Source organism: Morchella importuna, assembly GCF_003444635.1.
Source record: "Morchella importuna strain M04M26 chromosome Unknown Morimp01GS052, whole genome shotgun sequence".
NCBI lineage: Eukaryota > Fungi > Ascomycota > Pezizomycetes > Pezizales > Morchellaceae > Morchella > Morchella importuna.
In genome coordinates, this window is record NW_025763449.1 from 101,065 (window position 1) to 122,140 (window position 21,076).

At 45.2% G+C, this 21,076-nt stretch overlaps 6 protein-coding genes across 6 annotated transcripts; 3 read left to right on the plus strand and 3 right to left on the minus strand.

Moving 5' to 3' along the window:
• Positions 1-1,081: 1,081 nt before the first annotated feature.
• On the minus strand, positions 1,082-1,967 carry LAJ45_10873 (uncharacterized protein; the record flags this gene model as incomplete). The annotated part of the gene is made up of 5 exons (XM_046120388.1): positions 1,082-1,374; positions 1,435-1,556; positions 1,609-1,700; positions 1,778-1,812; positions 1,901-1,967. 5 exons carry the CDS (start codon positions 1,965-1,967, stop codon positions 1,082-1,084), a joined length of 609 nt encoding a protein of 202 aa, XP_045966397.1.
• Positions 1,968-2,343: 376 nt separating this feature from the next.
• On the plus strand, positions 2,344-3,841 carry LAJ45_10874 (uncharacterized protein; the record flags this gene model as incomplete). The annotated part of the gene is made up of 4 exons (XM_046120389.1): positions 2,344-2,703; positions 2,821-2,966; positions 3,026-3,481; positions 3,535-3,841. The coding sequence occupies 4 exons, from the start codon at positions 2,344-2,346 to the stop codon at positions 3,839-3,841; spliced, it is 1,269 nt and encodes a 422-aa protein (XP_045966398.1).
• A 5,406-nt stretch (positions 3,842-9,247) lies between these two features.
• Positions 9,248-10,978, minus strand: LAJ45_10875 (uncharacterized protein; the record flags this gene model as incomplete). The annotated part of the gene is made up of 2 exons (XM_046120390.1): positions 9,248-10,597; positions 10,715-10,978. 2 exons carry the CDS (start codon positions 10,976-10,978, stop codon positions 9,248-9,250), a joined length of 1,614 nt encoding a protein of 537 aa, XP_045966399.1.
• A 5,538-nt stretch (positions 10,979-16,516) lies between these two features.
• On the plus strand, positions 16,517-17,300 carry LAJ45_10876 (uncharacterized protein; the record flags this gene model as incomplete). The annotated part of the gene is made up of 5 exons (XM_046120391.1): positions 16,517-16,601; positions 16,694-16,827; positions 16,896-16,965; positions 17,042-17,139; positions 17,226-17,300. The coding sequence occupies 5 exons, from the start codon at positions 16,517-16,519 to the stop codon at positions 17,298-17,300; spliced, it is 462 nt and encodes a 153-aa protein (XP_045966400.1).
• Positions 17,301-17,421: 121 nt separating this feature from the next.
• On the minus strand, positions 17,422-18,766 carry LAJ45_10877 (uncharacterized protein; the record flags this gene model as incomplete). The annotated part of the gene is made up of 7 exons (XM_046120392.1): positions 17,422-17,608; positions 17,672-18,012; positions 18,063-18,299; positions 18,358-18,401; positions 18,465-18,511; positions 18,574-18,613; positions 18,679-18,766. 7 exons carry the CDS (start codon positions 18,764-18,766, stop codon positions 17,422-17,424), a joined length of 984 nt encoding a protein of 327 aa, XP_045966401.1.
• A 1,176-nt stretch (positions 18,767-19,942) lies between these two features.
• On the plus strand, positions 19,943-20,401 carry LAJ45_10878 (uncharacterized protein; the record flags this gene model as incomplete). The annotated part of the gene is made up of 3 exons (XM_046120393.1): positions 19,943-20,168; positions 20,224-20,279; positions 20,345-20,401. 3 exons carry the CDS (start codon positions 19,943-19,945, stop codon positions 20,399-20,401), a joined length of 339 nt encoding a protein of 112 aa, XP_045966402.1.
• Positions 20,402-21,076: the final 675 nt, after the last annotated feature.

The following is a 21,076-nucleotide window of genomic DNA, read 5'->3' on the forward strand; positions in this document are numbered from 1 at the left end:
AGGATCATCTATCAGCAGGAGAGTTAGTGAACAGAGTGCAGAATAGAGTTTGCGGGTTTAGCAAATCTTCACAGGTTTATACATCGTCGGACGAGCTATAAGCAAAGACTAAATTCTCGCCAAGCAGCCGGTTGCCCCAGACGTATGTCGGTTTCCTTTGATACCATACGGGTACTTGCATGCAGCCATGACGAAAGGTGGGTATCAACTCCATTTTGGCAGGCTGCCGTTTATTTATAGTGCCAGAAGTGAGGGTAAACTGAGACCGCGAGTTTGTCGCTTTATCTCGGTATTAGTACTGCGGGAATGTCAAAATATTGTGGTAACACGCTCACACTCGTTTCACTATATTCAAATAGTAGAACTGACCTCATGTTCGATGGGATCGGGAGTCAAGAGTATTTGTAGACATGTTGAGCGTGTCTTGATATGTCTCAGTGGCACTTACATACATGTAGTATTTATCTCAAGAAATGGTCACTCCAGTACTTTTTGTGGCATGTGAATTTCCTGATCCAAAACTCTGTACTTGTAAAGGTGCCGGTGGTAGGTCTGGTGGAGTCTACCTATAATGGAGGGTACTCGTACTTTAAAGGACCTCTGTTTCAGTTCAGAGAATCCGCCCTATACAGCGTTCAAGAACAGAAACTGTTCGGGTGTCGTAAGACCAAGAGGTGTTTGGTGGAGAAAGGAAAGGTGCCACCAGACTCAATCACAGCTCAGCACTCACTTTCCAGTGCGACAAGAGGGTGACCAAAAATCTACATCACCAAGTTGCGAGAATTGGATACTTTTACGCGTTCGCATAATCGAAAAAGAAAGAAAGAAAAATGGGCTCTATTGGATATATATCATTGTCCTCAAGATCCCTCGAGAAACCTAGTAATACAGACAAACCGCGCGCGCCTGAAAAAATGCCCTTCGAATTTCAATTAACCATACCATTCCGTCCCCTGACCCTGAATGTCATTATATATACGCCCTAGCTAACAAACCAATCCCACGTCAGTCCGTGAAGTGAAAACCTTTTTAAACTTCAATTCTTGTTGTTTTCCGTGCCCAAGGTGAAATAGTTGATCGTTTAACTGAATTCCTCGGCCTTTCCGGCAATCAACAATCCGATAATCAATCCAAATAGTCCCAATACACTGCCAAAGATCTCAATGACAAGGATCTTGACGAACAGGGCCGCGTCGGCAGCATCGGCAAGGGCTGCAGAAGAACCAGTGATACCAACGGCAATACCGCAGACAAGGTTGCAGATACCAACAGTGAGGCCTCCCCAGAAGATAGCCCAGCCTGTGTAGTAGTTCTTCTCGGTGAAGAGAAGTTCTGCTGAGGGTACGTTGCCAAGTTTAGACGAGAAGACAATACCTGTTTACGAGGCGTCAGTGGAAGATGGCAAACAGAGAGGCTCTCTAAAGGAGTACAAACTCATAATAACCCCATAAATGGCGACAACTTCGCAGAAAATAATAGAAATCAAATTCTTAGTGCGGATGCGCGGTGCCCGTACTCCTCCTCCAATTATGCTGGAACCAGTGACGAAGATACCCCTGCGACGCCATTGTGAGAAGTGAACCTGTGGCAGAATGTGAGGTGCCATACCATGCTGCTCCCACGACACTAAGGCCTATACAAAGGGCCACTCCCAGCGAGGCCCATGCGTATGGTGATGTTTCTTCGAGAAAGCGACCGACCTGGATTTGCGTCCGTAAGCATACGTCCACTTAGGCGAGAAATGGAAGGTTGTGAGGAAAATAGGAAGAAGGCGTACATTAAAAGCTTCGCCGTCACCATTGAAGAGCATATCTATCTTTCTCCATTAGCTATCTAGACTAGTGACGACACAAGCCCAACTGGATAAACTCGAGGGGCGCGGCAAACAGGACAAACGTACAAGTTCCGACAACGACCACCGCAGTGGTAAGGCCTCCATAACGAGAGTAAGAGCCGTAGTACCCCATCGTTATTATATTCGTAAAGAAGGAAGTCAAAATGTGTAGGGTCTGTAGGCGGTTTTCTGTAGAGGACGTGTTTTCGTGGGTGTTCCGGGGGTGATTCGTGATGTAGAGACCGTAGCAATCAGCTTTGGTCGACGTGATGTGAGGCTGGGTGATGTGGCTAGTGCGGTATTATGTCATCCGCTTCAATGAACTGTGGGTCAACCTCTAGGACCTCCTACTCCATCTTCATCTACATCTCCATCCATCCAGCTGCGTCTTCATCTCCATCCTCGTGGGAATCTCCATTAACGCAATCTTTCCCATCATTTCCATCTCAACAGTGTCTAGCTCATAACTTCCCCCGCCTTTTAACGAAAAACCCCACGACCCCTCCAACATGGGTTCGGACCCTCAATATGCGTCGTATCCCAACTTGCTCCTCTCGCAACACATATTCACTCTAAAAACTGCCTCCTTGAGCTCTAATCATGCCGCTGCTCAAAAAACTTTGACTGCATCCATCAAGGAACACTCCCAGGCGCCGCTGTATCGCTACTTGGCGCACCCAGTGGATGGTATTCTCTCGGGCAAGATTGATTGGGACGAAAAGTTCTACGAAGAGCTTAAGAAAAGCAACGATGATGAGCTCGAGGGGTATGAGAAGGAGCTAAAGGAGGTAGAGGAGAAGGCCGGAGAATCAGAGGTCGTTGAAGCTATGGGAAAGAAGGCAGAGTTTTGGGCCAGGGTTGTCGATAAGGTGGGCTATTACCTTTATCGATATTTCCAGATTGATATCATATCTGTGGCTACTTCCTGTGATCCAGGAAGTGCTAGTTATCTAGCTTCAAGTAAATCTGACTCTTTTCATTCTTAGGAGAAAGCTCTCGCTGCCTATGAAGAGTTGTACACAAAAACTCCAACTCTTGGTGCCAAGATTGACATAGTCCTTGCCATAATCCGCATGGAGATGTTTTACGACGACAAGATGGCCGTAAAGAAGAGTGTTGAGCGTGCTAGACGGTACTTAATCGCTCAAATTTAGCTTTCCCGCGGGAACTGGCATCTAATTTTGTTTATAGGCTTATCGACACTGGTGGAGATTGGGATCGCCGTAACCGCCTCAAGTCCTACACTGGTCTTCATCTCCTCTCAAGCCGTCAATACGCCGAGGCCGCGCCACTATTGCTTGATTCACTATCAACCTTCACATCCACCGAAATCTGCACATACTCCTCGTTAGTCCTATATGCGGTTCTCGCCGGTACTATATCATTAAACCGTGTTGATTTCAAAGCAAAAGTTATCGATTCGGCTGAGGTTCTGGCCGTACTTGGATCCAAGAGTGGTGGGGCTGTATCTGTGGGTGATGTCGAGATGATTGACGCCGACATGGAGAACACAGATGGATATTCTTCGCTAGAGACACTGGTAAACAGCTTGTACCTATGTGACTACAAGAGTTTCTTTGTGGCACTTGCGGAGGTTGAAGAAAGATTCTTAAGTAAGGACCGCGTATTGGCTGAGCACAAGGCTTGGTATGAACATCACCCAGCTCCCAATAATTTTAGATAAACTAACATGGATACAGGTACGTTCGTGAAATGAGGAGAAGATCTTATGCACAGCTCCTTGAATCATACCGTGTTGTCGGACTGGAAAGCATGGCTAATGCCTTTGGTGTTTCCGTTGAATGGCTTGATCGTGACCTTTCGAAATTTATCCCATCCAAAAAGCTCAATTGCACCATTGACCGTGTAAATGGTGTCATTGAGACAAACCGGCCAGACGATAAGAACAAGCAATACCAGGATGTTGTAAAGCAGGGAGATCAGTTGCTTACCAAGCTGCAAAAGTTCGGTCAAGCTGTCAGGTTGAGGGGTAGCGAAAGAGCCTAGATTAGATCATAGATCACGTTGTACTTATTTGGGGATTTTGATAGCGAATATCAAGCATTTGCTCTTTACAGCCTGAATCAATACATTAGGATGTTTGTAAAAAGGGAAGGAAGGTGCTGGTGTGTTGAAGTAAGAGCTATTAAAAGGTATTGTTAAGTTACCTTTGGCTCTGTTAATCTTATTAGATCCAATTCATCCTTCATTAAAAATCCGGCTCTAGCTAGTATTAGCAATTAGAGAAACGAAATACTGCGGTAGTGGGCAATGGAATCAGCTTGTGCTACTTCTTAAGATAAGATTTATGCCTACCTATACTGAATTAGTAAATATATATATCATGTTGAGGGGATGTATCTAAAGCTACTCTCCAAATGATGTTCATGTTAAGAGGATACGTGACTTACATCAGAGCATCACAGCCATTTTAAGCTTAATGCTCACTAATATCAATATAAACTTATCATATCAATGGCCTCTTTTTTTTACTCTTTTTTTGGATGGAATTGCCATGGCCGAGCACGCGACGTTACCCACATTAAGACTATAGATAATATGATATTTCCCAATGAGTCTTTGGGAGATACAGGCAGTTGTATGTTAATGCTTAACTTTATTGAAATCTACGATTGTCGAATACTGTTGATCTGTCGCTACTTGTAGATACCAATGCAGTATACCTCAAAAAGCATCATGGAAGAAATAAGAAGTTGATAAGGTTCCTAGTCGATCATGAACACTTTAGATATTGCTGTAGCATGCAAGGGCCCTCTAGCTCCGCGTTCCAGCTATATGTACCAGCTCCCAAATATGATCTTTTGGGGTCAGAATCGTATAAAGAGGCCTCGAGGCCCAATTGAAACTTTGGCGATTAAATCTTCTTTCTGGAGGTATGTTCAAAAGAAAATAAAGTTTTAAACTCTATGTAGTTTTCGCTAACCTACTCCAACCACTTCTCAAACCCGGGCCCTTTCCTCTATGTATTGTGATTTTCCGGGTAGGGACAGAACCCTCAATTGTGATAAAACGAGCCCCTTCTATCAGCTATATCTACGCAGATGTAAACTTCGTCTGCTCACTCAAACTCTCTGCTCGGTGGCTCTTCTCTGATGCATAGTATGCCCATGCCTTCAAGCTCTCACTCTTGTCTCTTTTACCATCTGAACCAAGGCCGTTACAGCCACGCTGATTAAGTATTACCTGTCAGTTTATATTCCGGGTCCGATACTCGCGCGTTAATTAAGTCCTGAGAAATTTTGTGAGGTCGTTGCTACCAAGAATTCTCAGAACTTAATTAACGCATGAGTAAATACCATACCAAATTCTATTAGCTATGCGATTCCGAGGACACCTAATACTAAGCTCCTTAAAGGAAGGCGGTTTCGGCTCGAGAGCTACATTCCTTGCCACTTAAGGCTCCAATCTAAACCTTATTTAAGGCATAGCGCTCTAGACCAAAGTCCTGCCTCCCAGTGCATTCGAGCCGTATTTCCCATCACCATATCAGGGTTACTTTGGTACTATCCTCACTAAGTGTATCAAGGCCGTCTAATTCTAGAATACGAGGGACTTCAAGATACACCATACAGCCAATTGCAAGTATAGTACCAATACCACCCCAGTTTAAGCTAGCAGATCGAAGTGGTCTCCATCCATCTTCGTTTTTGGGTAGCACCAGCATCCCAGAAGTACGCGCTTCCCGAACAAACCACCGAAATAAGGCCGTCAAAACTGGCTCTATTATCCCGAGGATTGTCCGTTATCGTATCCACCACCCCTCCGGTGGTATCATCCTCTGCTGAAACGCGTGAGCGTGTTGATCTTGAACGGATGGATGAAATAGCGACTAGCTGCTGAAAACAAACCCCGACAAATTTGGAAGTTTCGACGCCGCGCCTGGAATAGGCATGGATTTGGAAATCTGTTCTCGGAAGATCGCTTGCTTGCCGACAGCGGGGAGGTATCCAACATTATCCACGCCCACGTGGCAGGCCCTACTATTACTGCGAAGTATAAGACTATAACCGGTAAAGTGTGCCTATAGTTGAATTCGCGGTATCATGGAGGGGTTTTGAATTAATGGAATTATGAGTTCGGACGTCCGATCTGCGGTCCACTATGCCATACATGGATCTAATCAAGAAGCCAACCATCACCTAGACGAGTTAACTATCATTGGTGGCAGGTCACTATAAGAATGCTAAAGGAGGATGTTATTCGAGTATAAGGTTCTTTAGAGCACGTGTGGTTTCGGGAAGTTTCTCACCTACCTTAACGCTCTATCCGGCGTGTGATTATCGATGCCAAAGAACAATGTCCAGTATTGTATCTTGACGTTGTCCCGAACAAAGACCAGTGGGTGTAACTAATTACTGTAGTAGTGAGCCGTATCGACTGGTGGAGTTGGGCGGGGTGGTACGCCTGTCCGGGAGAACATGTGGAGAATATCGCAGTGAGAAGGCGGATTCGAAGTTTTTAAAGAGCGCGCGCGATTTCTAGAGAGAAGCTAGATGCCTACTGCTAAGATCGGCACTTTCGCGGCCACATCCCCTTCTCTGGACATAGTGAGAAGCACTGGCCGCCCAAACTTTTGAGGTTACAAGCTTCAAGAGGCTCGCTTTAATATTACCAACATTATTAACGGAGCACTGGACTTGTTTCCTAGATATGGCCTAGTAAAACAACTAGGCACGAAGTCAAAAGAGTAGATGACTAATCAAATATTACACGGCCATCTCAGGATTAGTCTGTAGATCTGACAGCGCTAGCCCAAAATGTTGGTTACTACAGACCTCCCTATGCACGGAATTCACCAAGATATCTTTAGCGTACCGGACATCCCCTATTTATTTCGCAATCCGAATCCCCCGGCGAGCATTCTGGAAGTTCTCCGGGTTAGATGTTTTCCTCGGCAAATACCGTCCCGGTCTACGGATGCCCGAAACGTTGCGGTATGATATAGGTGGCTTTTTTTGCTTTCTTTGAGTGGCTGAGAATAATGTAAATCGCCAGCACGGGATATCGCAATACAAAACCGAAACCGAAACCGAAACATACGGACAAGAACTTCTAGGGCTTACACTCACATACGGCACATTTCGGTTGGCCAAGCGTGACTCGGGAATAACACGAAGGAAATAGAGTCTTTCAACAAGGCAAATGATTTCTCTTTCTCTTAGGAGTGATGATTTGTGTTTTGTGTTCAATATATCACGCCAGCGACATGGTTGGCCGACCTCATACCCCTGAATTACGGGGATCTTGATACATCCTTAAGTACCCCGAGTACAACTCAGTTAGTCTAAGGGGTAGCGAAAAATCAAGCTCTTCCAACCTGTAGATCGGGAGCTTGCGTTTCTCTTGGAGGCGCCTTGTCGGTGAATGTTCACCCTGGAGTCATCAGCTTGGCAACGGATTTCTCCAGTTCACGGGGATCAATGAAAAACCCTGGTGTGTATTCATGTCGTTCGTCTCCCCTCTGGATGGGAGGTTGTTGTTGATATCGGCAAACTTATTTGTCATAACACTTCGGTATGTGCCGTAAAAGCTGGGGTAAAATGGGGGATCTCAAGGAGATAGATTGTGTCAAGAACATGATTTCCTCTACCTTAAGCCTTACGTTACCAAGATAGCTTTTGGTTATCATACAGTGCGTACATCTGCAGTTATAATTCCGTGAAGGCCCTGGATAGGAGATAAGGCCGACCCGTGGATCACAGGGAAGAAGAAAATTTTTCTCGACCTCCAACTCCCATCCGATCCCACTACGCTTCAGATTCCCGAGCCGCCATGCAATGCGCTGCAGTACGAGTCATGTGATTCGGGTGATATCCTATGATCTCAGTTGCTTGACGATCCTAGAGGAAACAAGAAAGCATTCTCCGGGTCGAAACAAAACAAACAAGAGTCTGGGCTATTCTATGATATTGGTGCTAGATCGTTCTGTACGTGTACTCTACTGTCCGAGACATTTATGTCGGTCGGGTTCACAGACCTTTCCTCCGGATGTTCTATCCTTCCCCCTTCTTTTTTTTTCTTTCTTTCCTTCCTTTTATACTTCCGGCCAAACATACTTGTAGGGTGCTGGCCCCGTGAAAAAGGGCCCCCCAACTCCTAAGCTTCTCACTTCCTCCATCACCTCCCCCGCCCCCCCACCCCACGATGGCACCTCACCATCTGGCAGGGTCCGTGATCTGAATCAACTGTAGTCCTTGGTAGATCACTGCTTTTGTCTTGACATCAGTCAGTTACAAAATTACACACATAATTATATAACCGCAACTACAAAAATAAAAAAGCTTAAAAATAAAATGAGGTATGAAAATGATTCGCACATACATTTAGTGGTTGTGCACACTCCGTGAACTAAAAACGGGACAATATGGAAATAGGCTCAAAACATTGTGCAGCGTTTCTCACTTGCGCACAATTGTCTATGAAGCATGCAAGGCGTGTTGGATAAAAACATGTAACAATCCGTGGCCAGCCCAGGTGGGCGTATAGTTTTCGTCGATTATACATGCGTAAACAGACATGGATTAAGATACATGTATGTCGAGTATCATATAGATGTCTTAGGATACTACATGTATGTACATACATGTATGTGCTCTCTACCCTTGAGGCTTTAAACAAGCATTCACAGGCGAAGGTCAGTCGGTAACTTGCAGGAAACGGGGCAGTTGAAGTATCAGATATCAAAGGGCTAGTAACTACTGTAGCTTCTTAAATATGTATATTTTTTTTAGATTCTCTGTGGTTCATCCACACGATCGATTGAGTTTCTCCTAGTCTTTCCCCATCGAAAGCCATCCGGCCCAATTACCCTGTCCTACGGTGACAACCTATGAACCTTATAAACAAAAAAGAAAGTACCCCGCCTAGAGATAACTCAGAGAAAGGGTAACTTAAACCAGAATTTTTTACATATGCAAACTGAAAACAAGGAATGCGAGTGAGGAGGAGGGGAACGGGCGGTGAGAGGAATGAAAACGCATAATACGCCAACCTAGTAAAAAAATTCAAGAAAGACACCAAATCGCTTGCACATATGCAGCTAAATCAAGATGAAGAAACCCGAAACAATAGCAAAACGCATAAGAAAATGACTCGGTCTCGCAGACCAACGCTGCATAAAAAATGAGCAGCCCAATAATATACCGGATTTCATGATAGACGTGAAGTTAAAGAGAATATAGCCACAAAAGAAGAGGAAAACCATGCGCCGCCAACCCTGATGAAAATAAAAAAAAAAAAAAAGAGAGAGATTTTAAGGAAAGCGAAGAATTTCGATGGATGACCGCTGTAGTTCATGCTACAGGGACGACAGTAGGAAAAGAAAATAGACATGTGAAATAGTATAATAAAAATAAAAAAAATAAACTCGATTCCAAGCGCCAATCGCTTGTATCACCGACTCCCTCCAGTGATTCTTCGCCAAAGTCGTTTCAGCCCTGAATCCGAATCCTTCCCTGCATTTCCCCAATCGAATTGCCCGGCGTCAGAATCACTCACTGGAGGTAATTCTTCAAGCGCCAGAGGGTCGGTATCCTTTTTCCATCCGTACAGCTCATTTTCATCCGCTCGCAAATCCTTCCTTGTGAGCGTCATTCTCAAAGTCATCTCCCTGTTGCCGGGCTCGGCGTGCAGGTAAGGATCGAACAGAGAGCCATTGTTCATGCGCGAAGGCAGAATATTTGTACCCATCAATGGCTCACCAAATTCACTAAATTTATTGTCCCTAAGTTTGTGATAGGCAAGCAACTCATTCTGCGCCGAAGATGTCTCAGTATCGTCGAAGTTGTCGAAGAGGGGACTATCGAGGGTTGAATAATCATCAAGCCCGGGTTCTACCCTGCGAATAGTTGCCGAAGTGTTTGGTCGGCACTTGAAAAAGTCCTTGCATCCTGTTGCTGAGGGGAAACCAAACTCAATAGCCTCATCAAATTTCTGTGGAGATGCAAGGTAAACACGGAGTTTCAGTCGCGCTTCTGGGTCTTGATAGTACGCCGCATCTTTATCGACCGAATGAATACTTCTCTGTCTAGAACCGCCCATACTGTGCGACGCTGGACGACGGGCTGATCCTAGCGACGGCCGGCTGGGAGAAGATGAATGCGATGAAGGTGCTCTATATGGTCTTGAAGACAATGACATTGCCCTCTGGATAGAAGGCTTCCCCAAGGGTTTTGCTACTGTATCGCTTGATACTTGGCTGTAAAACTCATCCAACCGCAAATCCAAGGTACCATCTTCCTCCATCCACCTAAAAGACTTCCTAATTTCTTCCACTGCATTCATCCCATCCAAGTCCAGGGATGATGCTCGGGATGTTGAACTTGATGACAAGCTGTTTAAGGTATCTAGGCTCCGGTTTGCCTGTCGTCCAATCCTGTAGATAGTTTCATCTGCTGCATCCACAATTATGCTCTCGCACTTGCTTGCTAACAAGATACGTTCCTCTCTCGAGAAGTGCTTCCTCCTAATAGTCTCGGGAAGCTCGAGATACCACTTAGCATCTGCTTGTGACAAAATGAACTCGTCGGCTGTTGTACCAGGCGGCCTGTTTAATATAAAATTCGATGCTTGAGGCAGTGAGGAGTTGCTTCGAAAGCTATCGAAGGATGGCCTGGCCCTTGATTTTGGCTTGTTGTGCTTTGCGCTGTGTGAGCTCTGGCTTCTACCATGGCTAGAAGGTGGTAATGAGGAACCAGTGTGTTGCTGCTGTGCATAACGAAGTCTTTCAAGCGACGAAAAGTACTGCACAAACGAATCGTTAGATCGAGATCCTCAGTAGAAACCTGTACAATTGGATCTTGGCCAGAATAGGAGCTAAATTTCAATGAAACAATATTAAAATATTATTTTTGGACTTACTTTACGTCGAACAGCAGGCGGTAGGTTGTCGAAATCAACAGGATCCATTGCGGGAATAGGTGCCCTCATCTTCATTTCTGGATTGTTTGAACTTATTCCAGCAGTACAGCACGATACACGTTTGAATGTAGGACGAGGACCTTCGTCTGATGAAGAAGAACCGTCGTAGAGAGAACGCCTTTTGGAGATCTTACGAGTCACTGCCGGGGTATGATGCCTCGGTGGGCGAGCAGGATGTGATATAACTGGGCGTGCAGAAGGCATTTTTGTGGGAGATGCACGTATTGTGTATTTTTGATATCCCTCTCTCGTAAAATGGTGGGTGTGGGTGGGTGGGTGGGTGGGTGGGATGAGAAGGAGGGATGAGGAGAAGGAAGTAATGTTGGATGATGATCGGATATCAGACTGATAGACGCTGGAGCTTACTAGTATGGTTTGACTTGCAGTTGAGGGGGGGGAGTGAAGATCAGTAGCTGTTGCTTCTTTTCTTGCGTATCCAAGGACAGACAGGCTCCAATCTGCATCAGAGTGTTCCTCCTTTGCTGCTGCCTGGTGTTAGTTACTGCTTGGTACCGTCCCGTTTATGGTCAGATGCTGCTCTGCTGGTTTCCCCAAACTTGAATCGAAGAACGCCAGTGCCCTATCCCAAGGAATTGGAAACGGGAAGGGAGAGGGGGAGTAAGTAGGTGAGATATGGGTTATTCTCGCCACGACTGGAGGAATGGGAATGAGATGGGATACGGCCTGCAGGAGCAGAAGACGTTCCTGTGCTCACTCCGTAGTGTCCCGTTGGTTGAGTTGAGCTGTAGGTAATAGTAATGCAGAGTAGTACGCTTGGCTGCTGCCGAGTTCCCTTCTTGACACTGGGACTGGTGGTGTAGGTGGTGGTGGTGGTTGTGGAGGTGCTGCCTGCTGCCTTCTGCTTTCTGTCTGTCTTTCCCACCCCGGTATGTATGTACCGGTACCAGATAGAAAACCCAACTCGATGTGTAGGGAGGTAGCGTAAAATGGCTAGCTATGTCTGTCTGTACATGACAGTATGTATGAGATGTCCGTCTCGGGGGCATTACCACAGTGCTCTCGGCTGAGACACTCCGTTGAACGTCAGGGCCCACCTGCCAGCGAGTGCAATTTTCTGCATCGTTTTGATTTGTTCGTGACGCAAACGCCCTGCACGATGCGGGACCGAGCCAAACATCGCGCACAACGCCCACACTGGTGACCTGTCGTCCCACAGCTCGCTTGTTCAGACTCCAGGTTGGTTAACCCGGCAACTCCCCAGGCAGAGTAAAGCACTAAGGGCTCGTACCTGAGGCTAGATCAGGTATGTACCTTGGGGCATTAACATGGAGTACTCTAAAGGTATGGAGTGGAGGTAGCTATCTCGACAGGCAAGGGGACCCCCCTCTTCCCCATAAGACCCGGGGAACTATTTTCCTTTAATTCCGAATTCTACAAGACGCATAGCCGATGGGACTCTGCTCTAGAGTACCTACATGTTTTCATTGCCGTACTCTACGCACATACAGCAAAGTACTATTAGTAGGCACGACACCTGCCCCAACAGGAATGTGTATCTGTAGCCTGTAGGTAGAGCACATACTCTATGTGTGTAGGTACAACCAAGCACTCAATTGGTAAAACAAAATCGCCAGAATCAATTTTTCCAGGCTCTTAGCCAACAATTGCTGCGAGATTCCCTTCGAAATAAGTAAATAAGTATACGCAGCGTGTATCTGTATGGGGGATTGTGGAACGTTAGAGCGCGAATCACAGTGGTGCTGCCGTCTATCACTAACTACATTAGTCTAGCAGTCCTAAATTTGGGCAGGGGTAAACTACCAGGTATACTAATTGAGTAAAGTGGGGTGTGTTGAGATGCAGTTTAGGTCAGGGGCACGACTGGCTCGTGCGCATACAGAAAGTAATCCGTCAACGACGGCGGTGCGCAAGCCGCCAGCGTTAATTGTTCCTATTTTTTGATTCCTCAACGACAGGAGGATGGTTCTGAAAATTCAAAAAAAAAGGCTGAAATGATGTCTGGCAGTATGTGTCCTGTGCACAGTACCGCGCATATAGGTATATATTTCACCAAAGGCGGCACTGAAGTTATCATGCGTATGTATGTTCTAGATATCTGATAATATTTTTTGTTTAAGCACCTTATCTAGATCTCCCTGGTCCATACTGTAATCACCACAAAGTACATGAAGTAAGGCTATAGGTTCTATCTCCTACTTCCCTTACCTACAATGCAATGGGTACTATTGCAATTATTGACAAAGGCATAGAGATATTCACCACCATGGCCACATAGGCCCTATGTATGCATCATGGCATCACTGACTCCGGCTTCTGGATGTTCCTTCCCCCCCCCCCCCCCCCCCGGTCAATTTTTGCGCATATGTTTACTCAATTTGGTGTAGAAGTCTCGACTTTATCGGCGCCGATATACCCAGCCCTAGACCATCCCAAAGCTTTGAACACTTTCGCGTTTGGACCGGGGTTTCGACACTAGGAACAAACAGATCCCCACTGTAGAGCCTTAGTTTTATTAGGCATCATGCCACTTTCAAAACTCCTCATCTCCACGACTGAATTTGCGGTGGAACCGAGAGAATCCCATTCCCACTTTCTTCCACAACCTCGTTCAGTGAGTGTAGCCATGCAATAAAAGCCACGCCGCCGCCGCAAGTTATAAAATGTCTCAAGGCTCAACTTTCCCCCATAATACCATGGATGGTGCTTACATAGCCACGTTTTTGCCTGCAAGGCTAGCTCGGCTGCAAAAAGGGAAGGGAGGTGGGAAAATTGTTTCGTTTTGAGATATGGCGCGGAAACATTTTTCGTCATGAAGCATGATCTTGATTCGATGCTGCCGCCGGACCCAAATTGATATTGTTACAGCACTTTTACTGTTGGCAGCAATTGAACCCCGCAATTCATATCCTAACCAGCTTCGATTACTTTCGGTGAACCTGTTTTCGAGGTCAATAGGGCGAGCGCCTAAACCAACCAACAGGAGGCCTTCCCCTCACAGCCCTATAAACAGGAGATCACTCCCTTGACAAATCTGGAGGTTCGACCAACCACATGAAAAGTGTGCCTTGAAATCAAGACGCGTTTTTTATTCCTGACAGCTATGAGGGGCATCTGCATTATCTGTGATCTGCCCAATTAAAAACCTGGCCGATTGGTTTCCGGGGAATCATAATCTCGGGGCTCGTGTCGAGATTCGAGCATGAGCGAAGAAGCAAACAAACAAATAAACAAATTAATACTAACTGGATGAACTCTCGCTTTTTCTCGAAATACTCCCCCACCATGAGGATCCTAGGAACTACTACCCACATAGGCATCATCATGCGAGAGCTGAACATGCTTAAGGTACGGACTCAAAGAGAGATCCGCCGAAACACCCCTAAAATGGTTGTCTCAACCCCACGTGAGCACGTTGGCTATTCGTGATGCGTTGATACGTGACTTTTCGGGAAGAATAGGTCGATCCTTGCTCTTTTCCTTCACTCTACAATAAAGAAGCCTAAGCCCCTGCAGTAAAAAGCTCACGAAATATTCCGGCGATAAGCGACCATCTTTTTGCTGGCGGTGACCGCAAAAATACCCCCTTAAAGAACAGGGAGGATGAATATTCAAGAACATGCTACGCCGTAGCCTGGTACCTGCTTAACCTAGGAAGGCCCCTGTATAAGTGCGTTTTTCGCGGTGAATGTAAGATTTACAGTAAACGTCACAGCCGTTTGAAAAAGTTAATTACGGATTGTGTAAAGGCTGATATGGCTTTTTTGTAGCACTCATTGAAGATCTTAGCATATACGAATTTTGGCCCCAAATTTGGCCTGCTTTGAAACAAATGTGTCGCTGATCATGGGTCATCGATGGATGGATCGTGCTACGTCTTCTGGCGGCTAACTCGTATGTATGGCGCTATTCAGATAGGTAGAAAGGTAGATAACTCTACATTTATCATTGACTCAGATATTACAGGTTTAGAGGTCTTTTTTTTTCTTTCTCTTCCTTGTCTTACACCTGGGACCTACCGGTGCTCCAATTATTGATCATTCCCTATCTACCTAGTGCCTCGGTATCCCGTAATATCACCGCTCTCCAGTGTCATGGCGCCGGGTACACGTGAGCATAATTTTTAGTTGCTAGATGGTTTTGGACAAGATGTGGAGCCTTAAGAAACGACGAGCCATCTGAGACTTTCCCAACAATCATTTTGACCTTGGTACTCTATCACTACATGATGTTCCCGTTCGCTAGCAGTATTTACCTCCGATTTCCCCGCTCTTGGATTTCTAAAAGATTTACTAGCATCGAGGCGATGTAAGCCACGATATGCTGTGTAATGGGTTCTTCCATTGGGACGCTGATATTACCTAGGTAAAAGTTAGTTATGCGCACAGACCGACAATGGCGACAATTATCTAGACATATAATTTGACGAAATAACTGCTAATCGGCGGTATCTACCCAGAATACTTGGGTTTATGTGTATTGGGCCTTTAGCTCCGGATCGACGGGTACCAAGAGCTGTCCGTGATATGGGTTCGGTGGGAGGCTCTTGAGAAGATCATAGCTGCACGGTCGTATGACCTGCCTGATACAAGTCAAGATTATGGTGCACAGCAAGACATATGAGACTCGAATGGTTGGTAGTTGATGCATAACTTTAGAGTGAAGAGGGTCATCTTGGAAATCTGTGCATGTGTGGTCTCAGGATGGAGATGGTGCAGCTGCAGCCGCCCGATTAGTAACAAAAAGTATCGTGCAGAAGACCTCGCAGAAAAAAAAATGCGGGATGATGTAGGTAAGTTCCTTAGCTGCAAGTGTTTCAAACGGCCTCCCTAACTGTTTGGTTGCTCAAAAGTTAATCGTGAGAAAATGCGAGTGATAATCTGTGAATCTATATATATGGAGGATTTATTGCTTCGTCATGCGAGCTGTAAACCTGTTGGTACGACTTCTGTGCCCCATCATCTACATATGCAGTGGTTTATATCCAACGGGAATCGGTACTTTATTATACGTCTTTGCAGTTAGTATCCCGACTCTACCGATACGCTGCGAAATCTAGGACGATCTGTTATCTGGATTTTTCACATTAGCATATGTATCTTCGCAGCATCATGTAGGTACATATGTATGACCGTGCTCCATACAGTGTGATGGGGCCTTCGAGTGACTGCCATGTGTTGCCTATCGATCTTTTCGCAAGTTGCTGGTAGTTGATGCGATTTTGGTACCTTTCCTAGTCTGGGGGCCATCTATCCAAATTTGTGCGCCGAGGTTGTAGGATCAATTAAGTGATACGTAAAGTCTCTTTTGAGGACGTGCATAATTTTGGGAGTCATTTTACTAAGTTACCCCGTGGGTCTAGTAGGTTACTTGGCACCCTGAGACTGGCCTTCTTGATGGGAAACACCGCTTGAAAACCTAGACCTGTGTAGAACTTAATCACCGACCCCGAGGGACAAATTAGGCAGTAACATGATTCGAGTGATAATAAACGGATAATAAACCTAATTTTAAAACTACCGACTCCCTATCTAAGTTTTTGCACAACATCGCTCTGGGTCTCGACCTGAAGAGTTTCTAGAGTACTCAAAGGAGGACTAGCGATCTGCAATTGTGCGCATCAGTACTAGTGCTATCGTGACCTTACTTGATTTACTTGGCAACATAGATTGTCTTTATCGGTAGCACCGACACCCAAGCAAACCCCACCCACCACCAGCTCCGACTGCCTATAGAATCACTCTGTACATTTACTCCGCAATCATGAGCGATCTTATCCACGGACTGACCAGCATCGAAGTCGCAGAACTTACAAAGCGGACCATTGCAGCTAAAGACGTCGCATACTGTAGGTGTCTTTTGTACTGCTGTTGCTGCCGTGGTTAAGCTTCACGGCAGCTTTCTCGGAAGCCATGTTGATATAAGTCCTTCCGAACCTAGGTCCGTACTCAAACTTCCAGGTCGGTTGCGCTCTGCTTTGCGATGATGGCTCGTGGGTCATTGGTGCCAACATTGAGAATGCCTCATACCCGGTCACCATCTGCGCCGAGAGGGTGGCTCTGGCAAAAGCGATTGTAGGTTCAAACTTGAGATTTGCAGAACGCCTTGGCCTGATACTGACATGAAGCGAGGGGAGTTGTAGACAGAGGGGAAGAAGAAGTATAGGGCAATTGGTGTAGCCACAAACATTACCCCACCAGCATCACCATGCGGTACGTACGAGGCTCTACTTTTGAAATTTTCACGCTTGGAACTACACAAAAAGTCTTAATCTAATCGGATCAATAGGAATGTGCCGTCAATTCATTCGTGAATTTGTGAGTCTTGAGACGCCTATTTTCATGTACGACAAGAACGCAGAATACGTGGTCAGGACACTAGAGCAGGTGAGAATAAAAGAAGAAGTCATAATCACTCCTGGAAGTTTTTAGAATCATACACTGACAAACTCCTTTCACTTTGTCGTCGTCAGCTCCTGCCTATGTCGTTTGGCCCCGATGATCTCAACCATGCTTCGGAGCTCCCCGGCCATAGCGATAAGAAATAAGTACAGAAATTAGAGTACTTTACAGCTTGGACCATTTGATGATATTGTAGCGACGTCGTTTATATAAAACATCCCATTTATGTATTTAGGGTAAAAATGATTCCTAGTTAAACTTGTCTGCCTAAAGTTTTGGGTCTTCGCTTTCGAACAGATTCTTGAAAGCTTGTCCAACTTCCAACGAAAGATCGAAAGCTTGTAGAGCCCTCCCCTTTTTCTCATACGCCAGCCGTGAACAATTTCTTGTCATGGCTGAAGCACCAAATGCTGACAATGCAATCAATTCAGAATCAGATAAAGAGTTGTCATGTCTAATATAAAAAAAATCCCGTCAATACTTGAAATAACCGGGAGTATGTGGGTCGTTTACTTACTTCCAAAGTCTATCTTGATATGCCTTTTTCCAAGCCAGAAAAGTAACCAAACATCCTGTCAACGTATCGCCTTGACCTCCACTTCTTTTCAATCCCCCCTTGAGATCGCAGACCATTGTATGTTTCCCATTGGATATATAATCCTTCGACCCTTTCTGGATAATAGTAACCCCCCCAAACGCCTTGGCAAGCCTTGAACAGACTTCCGTCTCGTCACCATGAGAAGGCTCGATCTTCATGGTTTTACACAGTCGCTCAAACTCGGCTTTGTTCGGTGTTAAGATTGCGTGTGTATAATTTTGGACTACCGACGGATGATTCTGGACTAGGAAAAGTCCATCCTACCGCAAACTGAGTATCATTTACTGCTGGAACAAACTAGGATACTTACGGCATCTACAACAAAAGGCATTCCTTTCTTCTTCGCTGCTTCTATGATCAATTTGGCCGTATCTTGCATCAAAGAGTCTCTCCCTAACCCTGGTCCAATGACGATAGCATGAAGCCGGTCCAGCATTTCCTCAATCTTGGTGCTAATCTCCTCGGCCGTATCTGTCCCTTTCTCGCGGTGATGCGACTGCCGCATGTAAGGATGTACCATGATATTAGGAGAATATGCTTTGATCACCTAAGGAAAAGTTATATGTCAGAAGGTAGTTTTGAATTTTAAGATATGAGAATATCACTTGAGCAGCTTGAGGTTCGCATATAACGTGGGACATATCCGCGCCTGTAATTCAAAATTTAGCTAAGATCACCAGTGGTCAGTTCTGTGTGTAATACATGTACCCACCCATCAACGCAGACGCATTTGCAGAGAAAAACGGCGCGCCCGTGTAGCTAAATTTGGCAAGTAAGCTGTTGTGACAAAGTCAACGAAAGTAAGGGTTTCGAAAACTAACTCTTCAGAACCACCAATTACGGCAACTCTTCCCTGCTGTCCTACGATAGGTGAGATTTATTGACCTCCTGTGTTTTGATTTTTACTTATGGACGAAAGATAAAACCTTTGTGCATTGTTTCCAATAGAGGAGGAATGAACTTCCTCACCCTCATGAGGAGCTCTTTGGGCGTTGGTGTAGGAAGTGGTGGCATTTTTGCTGGTGTTTAGAGGAATCGAGGAAATTGGTATCTGATAGCTTCAAGTCAATGAGGTTTGTGGTGAGGTTTGAGAAAGAAGGTTTGTTGTTTGGTTCTGCTTATTGCTTCACGGAAACGGCGTCAGTATGACGTAGGGACCTGTGCGGGGTGTTCCGATTATCACGTGAGAGCATTTACAGTGAATCATAGAATATCACTCGATATCTGTTTGGTGTTGTGTTTGAATTAGCGATTTTGATAGGCCTACATGTAGTTTATTGGCTGGGACAAGGAAATATTCTTTACCCTATATGTGATTGTAAGTTTGCAATTTGATAAGCTCAGTTAGGATGTGTATGCGTATTTCAGGCACGAGCTTAATCCAGTAGTATCTACTGATAAGAGGCTTTAAATGATATTTAATGAGCATTCTATATGCATTCAAAAGAATGCAGATTTTAGTAGACGTACTTTAGTGGCTTGAGAGTTTGACTAGTTTTTGGTGCCACGCATATATCCGATCCCATTTATTTTCAAGGGTTCTTGCAAGCTTCTAGATATTCGATGTATTCGCAACTCAGACCAAGCGTACTTAGTGAGTATGAATGTCGTATTAAAAGCTATCTTATTCCTTTGAAGTCAGGAATCAGGAATGACGCTCATCCCTGTGTAACTGTGATGGCTTTAATCAAGAGAATATACCCGTTGACAAGGATTGGGAGAAAGATGTCCTGCGTTTGCAATCTCAGTGGCCTAAGGCATCACAAGCCACATTAATTATTTGACGATCTTCTAGATCTACCGACTGAATCCTGTTTGCACCCATCTCCCAAGAGCGCATTTTGGTCATTTGCCATAGAACCTGTAGCTAATCTTCTAGAATGCCAAGAATTAATTAAGTGAGCTGCCGATCACTGACGCAGGGCTACGGCAGGATCAACAACTTATAACTAGTATCGCGGGTATTCAACATTCGAAAATCCTGCAGCCGGGTTCTATGACGTTTATCACTCAAGGTTACTTTCAATGTGATTGAACACAGTAGATCTATATAATAGGCCGGAATCTGACCCTCATCCCGACCTCTTTTGTCCTACATCTTCCCAGAAACCTTTGCAATACAATACTGCATCCAATCTTATCGCAACTACAAATATACCTTTACTTTTATCTCAAATCATAATCAACAACATGCCTTTGACTACCCGTCGCGCACATGCTACTCGTAGCACTACTGTTGCTAGAAAGCCATCTTTAATGTACCGCCTTACACACCCTGCGGGAACCAGAACAGTAGGGACCAGGTCAACAGCGGGGACTAGAGCGACCCGCAGAAGAACCAAGGCTACTGGTCCAGCCCCAGTATCGACCCATCGTCGTGCTCGCACGAAGCCTACCCTTGGTGCTAGGATTCATGGTTTGTTACATAACTTTATTTAGTATCAAAGCTCTACGTACTAACATTAGAAAAGGTATGGCAAAGAAAGTTGCTGGAACTCTTACAGGGTCCAGGACCAAGAAAGCTCAGGTAGGCACTCCCCTAATCAGCTAATCAGGTTGTATCTTTATTATTCCTTGCTAACAAGCTGCTAGGGAAACGCAATGGTGAACGGTAGAACTCCCGGATCTCGCCGCAGGAGACATTTGTAAATTTTCTAGTAGCCGAGTTACTAGAGTCGAGACTAGACATTAATTGCAACATGGCCTGCAACAACTTCCGAATTTCTTATCTTCATTATCTTTTACACTGGTCTTTTCTTCTCTTCTTGGTAATAGTTTGTTCTCATTTGTATTTGTACGATTATGTAGTTTTATAACGAATCAATGAATCACGAGAAATCCTCTATAACCTATAATACATGCAGTAACGGTAACTCTATGATTATGGTTAATGATATTTGGAGCTCAGGCCAATCCCGCACCATGAATACATGTATCTACAGTACTAGCAGTAACGGCAACGGCCGTCGCCGAAGGTCATCTGTCCTATATGTATGTACATGTATTTAGAGCAGAGTGCTTTACTTACACAAGTACACACATGGGTATGCCAGAATCTCGGGAAACCCCTACAAACCAGATCGGCTACAGGCGCCTCATAGCTGATACTGCGCTACAGGATATATTTTTCGCTTCTGGTACGCATTCAATCCCACAGTGACAGACGGTACATACTGTATGTAGGTACAGGTACTACATGTTCTACATACATATTCTCTTGGTTTCACCTCGTTTTCTAGTTCCGTGATCTCGGCTGCTACTACTTATGGCAAACCCACCCGGCATGCGCGTGAGGTTCAAGGTATTTCAAGTTTCAAATGCCAT